The sequence below is a fragment of the Tarenaya hassleriana genome, unplaced genomic scaffold, assembly GCF_000463585.1.
Source record: "Tarenaya hassleriana unplaced genomic scaffold, ASM46358v1 Cleome491, whole genome shotgun sequence".
In the NCBI taxonomy this organism is placed as follows: Eukaryota; Viridiplantae; Streptophyta; class Magnoliopsida; order Brassicales; family Cleomaceae; genus Tarenaya; species Tarenaya hassleriana.
This window is the reverse complement of record NW_010967616.1, coordinates 12,336-21,943: the sequence shown is the minus strand read 5'-3', so window position 1 is coordinate 21,943 and position 9,608 is coordinate 12,336. Positions and strand designations below refer to the sequence as shown.

At 35.0% G+C, this 9,608-nt stretch overlaps 1 protein-coding gene across 2 annotated transcripts; it reads right to left on the bottom strand.

Moving 5' to 3' along the window:
• Window positions 1–559: 559 nt before the first annotated feature.
• Window positions 560–7,244, bottom strand: LOC104825825 (protein fluG). 2 transcript variants are annotated; one of them, XM_010558215.1, is made up of 18 exons: window positions 7,011–7,244; window positions 6,343–6,594; window positions 6,173–6,240; window positions 5,953–6,068; window positions 5,758–5,863; window positions 5,274–5,430; window positions 5,092–5,187; window positions 4,839–4,887; window positions 4,466–4,737; window positions 3,998–4,170; window positions 3,570–3,690; window positions 3,423–3,475; window positions 3,053–3,182; window positions 2,797–2,942; window positions 2,458–2,646; window positions 1,650–1,882; window positions 940–1,082; window positions 560–817 (listed from the first exon to the last, which is right to left on the bottom strand). In XM_010558215.1, exons 1-18 carry the CDS (start codon window positions 7,170–7,172, stop codon window positions 755–757), a joined length of 2,529 nt encoding a protein of 842 aa, XP_010556517.1. In that variant the 5' UTR covers window positions 7,173–7,244; the 3' UTR covers window positions 560–754. The 2 variants fall into 2 exon arrangements, with proteins under 2 accessions (XP_010556517.1, XP_010556518.1); XM_010558216.1 differs by having other exon boundaries at window positions 5,274–5,418.
• Window positions 7,245–9,608: the final 2,364 nt, after the last annotated feature.

The window sequence follows — 9,608 nt, the reverse complement described above, 5'->3', positions numbered from 1 at the left end:
CTAAAAAGTTATATATATAAAATAAATGAAATCAAATATCATATAATTTGTTGGGAATGTAAAATTTATGATTTTAATTAGGGGAGAAAATCTGTATATTTAAAAAAAATCAATATATGATTTTGATAATTTTATAATAAACTTGTTGATTTATGTATAAGTTTTTTTAAGATATTAATATTGTAATTATACCAAGTCTTATTTTTTCAAAAATTCAAGTTGCCATCCTATTTGTTAATGTTTATTGATTGGACTGACTGAATTTGGAATATTATGTGCAGTCTTATCAGAAAATAACACCTTTTTTTTATTATTGTTATTGAATAGTAATTATAATTCTAGAATCATTTTATATGATCGGTAGATGTTGATGGGATAATGATCTTTCAAACATTTGTCATATTACCTGCAAACAGAATACATTGGTTAAAAAAACAAATTAATTTAAAAATAGTAAACAAAAAAGAAAAACGATAACTAATTATGGTTTTAAAATACAATTTATGTAATATTCATTTTTTTTCACATTTTGAATTGTTTCCTTTATAATAAACATGGATACCATAATTTATTGTTTCATTTATTCACCCCCGAGAAAACAACGAAGAATTCAAAAAAGAAAGAGAGAGCCTTTGAATCAACTATGATGGGCCTAAACCCAAAAGATCTAATAGCCCACAAAGCCCAAATAGAATCCAAAGAAGTCGTTTTCCTTCTAAGAATCATCCCACGAAGAGACAAAAACAAAAGGAGATCAGTAACGGTGAATGAGTTGCTTGTATGCATCTGGGTTCTTGGAGTAATAATCGATCTCAGCCTGTGATGAAAAAGGAGACATTATCAGTTCAAAACTTTCAAACTTGTAAAAGTGCCTATGTAATAAATAAATAATCAGAATGGTTTTTTTTAGAAGCTCTAAGGATTTACGTGTGAAAATACCTTGCGCACTCCTTCAATGGCGACTAAAAGCTTTTGTCCGAGCAGATCATGGAGGACATTGTCTTTCTGCAGAGCTTCAAGAGATTCAGACAGTGATTGAGGAAGCCTTTTTAGTGTTGCAGCCACTTCAGATGGGTTTGTATCTGATCACAAAGAGACGAATGGATGAGAAAAAATGAAGTTCGAGATTTTATAAAGCAGGGAAGTAGGGATGTCCAATTCAGTTAATAACGGAATAATCTAAACTGATAACAATATCCAAACCAAATCCGATATAAAAATTGAATGAGTATGATTTTTCTAAAATAAAAAAAAACCAGGAAATAAAACTGAATATAAATACAAGAAAATTTCTTTGAAAATTAAGTATTTTTATAAATAAAAAACCGAATTCAAATCCCAACATACCACAATAAACCAAACCAAACCAAATTCAACATAAAAAATCAAATAGTTATGATTTGTCTAAATATGAAATAACTGAATCCAAACACATCCGAATCCAAATTCAAATATAAACCGAATCAAACCAAATTAAATATAAAAACCGAATGGTTATAACTTTTCTAAAATCGAAATAACTGAACCCGAAAACCAAAATGACTCCGTGGTTAATAAACTACGCATGCTTTGTTGTTAAATACACTAAATTTAGACATATGTAAGTGTTGAGTGAAGTGAAGTTTCCAATGGCATATAGAAACATTTACCTATTGGCTCAGGGAGAGGAAGGTGTCTTCTGAGGCCATCAATGCCAGCAGCTATAATTGCAGCCAACCCGAGATGCGGATTTGCGCAGCCATCGAAAGATTTGATCTCGAAATTGGTAACCGAACCCTCGGGTTCTCCGGGCGGACATGCTGTTCTTATCGGCGCCTCTCGGTTTTCCATGCCCCAGCATTGGAATGCTCCGCTCCATGTGTTTGGTTGAATCCGATCATAGCTAAATGAAGTGTAAATTCAGCACTTAAGTTCACAACTAAAAATGCTAAATCAGTGGATTGTTCAGAGGATTCAAGAAGTCGGTTCTAGGCTCGGTGGTTAGGTGAGAACACTCGGGGTGGAGGAGCTCACCCGAAACGGCGAATGCCTGCCTGATCCATGAATCGGGTACCTGAAATTTGAGACACTTGTCCATTGGTGGGACGAGTATGGGTTCGTCACCCGCGAGAACCCGATCTTTTGGATCGAGTTCAGATTTTGGTTGACGAGTTCCCGTGTCCCGCGCGAGCACCCGAGTCAGTGGGGGAAAGAGGGCAAGCGAGGGGGCGTTTGGTTTTTTTTTTTTTTTTTTTTAAATTTGGGGATTAGGATTTTACTTCGCCGCCCAGTATCCGAGCCCTTACCGCACCCATGGGTACCCAAATGTCAGGTACCCGACCCTCACGACGCCAAAACCAAATACTCTGACAAAGAAACCCGAGAGGGCAAAGCCGAGGTCGGGTACCCGGAAAACTTGAATGCCCGACCCGAGTCCACACCCCTTAGAGAAAATGATTCAGAAAGCTAGAGTGTTACCTGTTAGGAAGGGGAGCGATGATTGCCAAAATGGAAGGGAGATGAAACAGAACCCCGGCCATGAATTCCGCCCCGATAGAAGACATTCCATGGGAGGATGATTTATCGGATGCCATGAAGACATTTTCACCATTCTTCCACAAACTCAGATGCACATGTGATCCAGAGCCAATGTCACACATATCATACCTGTAGTAACCACAGGTTGAGTTTTTCTTATATCAATACCATGTTCTTTAATTTGTAATCATAGAGCAAGAAAAGAGATCGATTCAGCTTTTCTAGTAGACAGAGACTTGAGATTGCTGAATATCCGGTAGCAAAAAAACGAAGACATACTTGGGAACAAAGGTAGCCAGCATCCCATATTTCCTTGCAACGGATCTGATAACTTCGCGGGTGTAAACCAAATTGTCAGCAGCATCGGTTGCAACAGTGTGCCCAAGAGCTATCTCAAGCTGCCCTTTCCCAGATTCTGCATGAAACTACAAAAAACATTCGATACATGTAGTGTTAAGAGGATAACACGCAAAAAAAAAAAAAAAAAACTTATCAAAACAACGGTCCACAAGAAGGGATTGAAAAGGGCTTTTACTTGTTCAACTATGATATTCAAGGAATCAAGTGCAGGTACAATGTCATGGAACAATGGGGAAGCAGCATCATATGAGGATGTGGAGCAGTACGGCCCAGAGTCAAATGGAACCCACTCTTCCTTTCCTTCCCTGCTCAAAAGAACATGGCATTGTAAAAATACAAGTAACCAAGATGTCAGGAACATGTCACATACCGGCAAATTCGGTTAATAACCAAATATCCAAACCGAGTCGGACCAAATAACACATAACCATATCCTAACCAAGTTCGATATAAAAACCGAACGGATATGTTTCTTTACAACCGAAAAAACTGAATATAACCGAACCGAAACCAAACCAAAATCCGAAATGATCACCCATACGTACCTTGTAGCCATTTTGAGGAGATAGAACTCATTCTCAAATCCGGCGTTCATTACCTACAGCCAAAAAAGAAAAAAGGATTTGTGGGATTAAGCATCAAAGTAAAGCATGTCTTCTCGAAGAAAGGTTTCATGAGTATGGAGACCTAACCAAGTCAAATTCATCTTTGAGAAGTTTCACGAGCCTTCTCATGGTCTCTCTTGGACAGTATTCCCATGCTTCTCCAGGTCTCAGGTGCATGTCAGCTAAAACCATCTCCTCTTTCTCCGTCCTGACAGACAAGTAAAGATGTATGATCAAAATTCAATTGAAGGAACCACAGAACAGAATGCAACATAACATGAAAGCAGAATCTGAACAACACTAAGATTCAGCCATTTCTAGGTAGTGATTCACATGTTTCAGCATAGTTGGTTGGTTCTGGAACATATAATTATAAGTATGAAGTTGTAAAACATTTGATAAAGAAGAGATCAACCCATATATGATGATGGATATGCAAATTTAGATCACCAAAGATGTAAAAAAAAACAAATAGCAGAAAGTTATTCCTGCAAAGTACACTCGAGGTATAATACCATGGAACCGCCTGTTTGGTTGATAGATCTGGAACCAATCTAATCTCGCCCACACCCGTCAATTTAGACTCTTCTGCTGGTCCATCTGTAAATGAGGGCATACCCATTGATGCAAACGTCAAACCAACACCGTTCTTCTTGACACTCTTGTTAAAGCGCTTTTCTTGAACAACCTGTTAAACAATGCCTCATATCATTTCAAAATGAAAACATAATGAAAAACACGAGTTATCTGATTTATGTACAACATTTTAAACCGAGCAAATTTAAGAGCATGGAGCAGAGACAAGAAAAATGCAATGCTTCTGCTAATCATAAAATATTATGTGTGGTTGCAAGTTTTTAGTAAGAATTAATAGCTTCCCATGAACTGTACAAAGTCACAGAACTGTTTTCTGCTGCATCCTGAAGGTTTGAGCAAGCATCAAAGTATATATGCAAAAGCCTACATTAAGAAAGAAAACTCACACGGCATCTATGTTGTCCAGATGAATCAACCCATAAAATCCGTACAAACGAATTGTTGTCTTCTTGAGCATCTGTCTCAGTCAGCTGTGATTTCAGAGATATGCTGTATGGTTGGTTGGAAGAATTAGCACTCAAATCTAACTTGTAAAACCCGATTGCATTTTGAGAAAGAATATCTTTTGCTGCATCAATAGCTTCTGCCACGGAGAGATCACCACTGGAACAGGCATCATGCAAAACAGAGAAGATGACTTCTCGTGCTTTCTTTGCACCTGTATGATACAAAGAATTTTGCTCAAGAGAGTTAGTGTCATGGATCAAGACATGAAAACATATTCTGCTAACTAAACAAATAATAGCAACTGGGACGAACCGAGATAGTAGGTCTCAGGAAATGCATACCCATCAGTGCTGAACATCACCTGCAAACTTCCCATGCTTAGCATCAATGGAAATAACCAACCGAGGAATATATGACTGGTTTTACACTAGCAAGTTTAAAAGACCAATGGTACTTTTTTTTTTGTAACAGCATAGAAACCATATCTTATATTCCTTAGAGAGGTTCTTTTTTTTTTAAATCATTGCCGGTTACCTTCACGTCTGAATACTGCATTTACATTTACCTTCTTTATCGGGGCTAGTTCGAGGAGCTGTTTAACTGAGGATATCATGCCATGGACACTAAGCTTGGGAACAGCTAATCCGAAGTCAAGGTAGACCTGTGAAGCAAAGGGACCATAATTATTGATCCCAAATAACAGTTTGCTGACATAAGAAGATGCCATTATCTAGGTGTGATGATAACCTGAGGATAAACTGACGAAAGATATGATGCTTCCCTTGAGAATGGGTAAGATGCATGCAGAAGAACAATACAGCACTTTGAAAATCTCTCATCCTCAAGAAGGGTTCGGAGGTAAAGTGGATTGGCAAACCTTAGATCCAAATCCCTGTCACCAAAACTGTTAGAGACAAGACAAAAATGATTAAGCAATCAGTAAACAGCGATTTTCTGATTGTCCAGCGCAAAGAACAAACTCAAAACGTGGAGCCTAGAAAATTCTACTGCTTCACATCAAAACCCACTAATTTGATCCACATGGACAACTTATTCAATTCGTTTCAATTCAGCTTGGTTCACTGCAAGATTCCAGTCTTAAAGTGAAACAAAAAAGTGAAACATAGGCTGAAGAAAACAGTTCTCTGTCCTTGCTCGGGTTGTTTATGTGAAAAAGAATGTTAATGGAGGAAAGAACAAAAGACTCAAAAAAATTTCAGAAATTGGTTACCCTGTGTGAATTTGCAATGGCAGATCATAATGTTGAGCGATCTCCAAAACATGAACAAGAATGTAATCGATCAAGCCTTTGTTTGAAATACGGACAGGCTTCCCAGCTGCAGCAGAGAGAAAGGAGCAGTATTAGAGAACAGTAATCATATGTCTTGATGGCATAGAGCATACTGGAACAGTTTAGCCTCCTTACCTTGCAACACTTCTTTAAGACCTTCTTCAGCAACTTCTCTACTCACATGTGTGTTTATATCCAGGCCGCCACGATAGGCAGCAATAGTTTTTAAAGCAACAATCTCGGGAACAAACGTAGCAAATGTCAAGGTATTCATAACTGTCCATTATCGAGAACTAATCATTTGAAGTTGAAACAAGATTGATGCAAAACTACGATTCCACGAGCTAAAGGATATGACTTCAATCTTTTCACGAAGGTTTCAGTGAAAGAATCCAAATTCCAATCAGACCCATCAAGATTCCCCTATGGAACACCAAAAACAGAGGAAAACATTATATTTCATGATGAATTAATAGAGTAGAAACACATACCAGATGACACGAAGAGAAAGAAGGGAGAGATAACCTCGTCGAGGATTTCCTCGGCAAGTGATTCAATTCGTAACACTCGACCAACAAACGGAACAAAGCTTCTGTGCCAGTCTATGTGATTCTTCTTGTCCAGCTTCAATCCATCATCGATGAGCAAAGCAGAAAATCCAGCTTCCTTGAAACACATTGAAGCAATAGAATCCAGTCCTGATCGTCTACGATATTCCTCGACTGCTTCCAAAGATGCCTCGGTGCCATAAAGTTCTGCGATCTCCCTCAAGTTCCTCTGTCCAAAAACAACATCCCCATTACAGAAACATCTATCAGTATCTTCTCCATATCAACCAATACCAAGCAGAAACACTACGATCAATAGCTCAGAGAACAAAATTCCGAACAGGTTTGGCCCTGTTTGATACATTTTGATCCCACCAATAAACGTCAAAACACGTCTAATATTGTTCTGAATCGATGTAGTTGCAGTCAAAGACAAAGAACAATCACAAGAAAATGACATGGACGTCCAAAATAAAACTAATGACCCAATAATACACCAAAAAGTCAACAGCATTTCAACATCAACACAGTCTTCTCCAACGAATTGGGAGCTAATTCGGCAAAATCATCAGCTCAAACTCCAAAACATTAATCAAATGATGATGGGATTACATCAAATGAAAGCTAAGACTGCTGAGATTGTACCTTGAAGGAGATCGAGTGAGGCACGAAGGATAAAGCGTCTCCAGAGGCTTCCGAGAAAGCTCCGACGAATGGGAAAGATGAGTCGAGAGAGACGAGGTTGTGCGCGTGACCGTCAACAACCTCGAGCTTCTCTATTGCTTCCTTCAGCGCTGCGAACTCCATCTCTCTCTCTCTCTCGTCAGTCAAAGTCAGAGCTGCGAGAGGAAGAAGATGATACAGAGCGTTGAGCCTGCAGGTAGGGAGGAAGCAGGATAAAGACGTGCTTAGCCATATATATATATATATGTCTGATAAAACAAATAAAAATAAAATCTTAAATACGTATTAAATTTTCGTACACGTACTTCGAGATTTAATTGAGTTGGAAAATCTCGAAACTTTTGACGGCTCTTATAGTACGTATTTGTTTTCTGTGGGAGGAAATTAATTAAATCTAAAAACGTTTGATTACACGACGAAATAGACGCATATACGAAAAAACAAGTACGCATATACATGATTATATATGGTGATATATATACATATGATCAATTTAGGATATGCATAGATACTCTCTCCGTACAAGTATATATATTTCCATTTGTATGAATGTTTTTCGTCGTATTTTATTTCTACAGTTGCTCATATAATGAAACGTTCCATGTGGATTAGTAGATACATAGAATGAGTAGCATACATATATTTATATATACATGTATATGATCAATTAAGGATATACAGATAGAATGTCCATAGTATATACAGATGATCAATTTAGGATAAATATAGATATGTATGTATATGCTACTTGCTAGTACTCACTGTGTATATATACTGATCCAGGGAGAGATATCTCTTTATTTGAAAAACGGTAGATACACTTGAGGAAAAACATACGTACAAATGGAAATATATCTATATGGAGTTATGTATATATACTTATCATTATATAAAACAACTGTAGATAAACATACGAGGAAAAATATATATATAAAAATGGAAATATACATGTATGGAGTTACTGAAGAAATATAAAATACGGAAATAAAATAAGACAAATAAAAAAGAACATAATTACTTTTATTGTTATATCTCTTCTTTATATTGTTACATTATAATGAAAATAAAATACATATTTATAGAAAAATCAAGAAATGAAGTAAAAAAAATATAGATACAATAGAAACAAATCAGATACACAATATTTGTTATAATATTGTATCCATTATTATTCTCTATCATATCTCAAAATCTTATTTTACTCCCATCCCATATTTATTTTTCCATTTTAACAGTTAATATATTTGGTTAATTGAAATCCTATTTAATACAGTGCGAACAAATATAATTTGTAATATGAATTCCTACGGCAAGAATGAAGATGGAAACAATTGTTTATGTAATATTTTTTGGTGATATTTCTTGGTTTTAACCGTTAGTTTTTTTTTTTTTTGGATTTTGCAGTTATTATGTTATATAATCTCAATTTTCAATCTACCTATTATATTATCAGTTGTATTTTTCATTTTATAAAATGAAATTCCTTTTGGCTTACATTTTCTTTTTCTCATTTTGAATTTTAAGTTAAATGCATAGCAACTTCTTTTTTTTTTTTTTGGTGAAGGTAAATATATTAAAAGTAAAAAACTGTTCGTATACAACCCAACCAAATGCGGAAACTAAACCAACAAAATTCATAGTATAAGAATGAAAAATCTGTAATATAATTTATATTGACAACGTCGAATCCAAAAAGAAAAATCATTTTCTTAAGACTAGTGATAAATACACGTATAGATAAATATGTAAAACACTTATTATATGGAAAACATTGAAATATTTTAGTTAATATTTCATGAAAATTCGGGTTGTAGGTTTTGGTTTTTGGATATGCGTTCGATGTAAATTCGTATTAGAAGAGCGAATATTTGATCTCTACAAGGCTTTTGTAAATATTAAAACAAAAAAAAATATGTTTAATGAAAAATACTAGTCTTCTAATACATAACGAAATGGATGTATTGTCGAATTGGGATCGTGACTCTAATTTGTACGTTTTAATATTATATTTTACATGGTTTTAAAATTTAAAAATGTGAGTAATCGAATATGCAACCAGTGTTTTTTATTGGATTTCTGATTATTGTTGATATAGCTCTGAAAATGGATTCGAACAAGTTTTCGAGTTACAGTTTTTTTAAATTGATTATCATATCAACTCCAAAGTTTCGAGGTCATTACATCACAGTAAACTCTAAAGATATAATGATCGAGTATCGAAAGAAAATTTTATAAATACCAAACGTATTCAAAGAAATATGAATACATAGAGAATTTTGTTAATGATTTTTTTCTTTTTATGTTTTCTATGTCAAATGAGTTAACCAAATATCTTTATTTATACAGAGAGGACAATATCTCGTGTTAATGATGAAATCAATGAGATTTAATATAATATTATTATTGATATCAATCTAACATAAATCATTCGTTTTTTACATATTTTATTTTGATTTGATTTTTTTATATCAATTAACAATAAATACTCGATTTTCTGATATATTTTTTTTAAAATTTTCTATAACCTTCAATAAACCGGATTTATCACAGATTAAACCT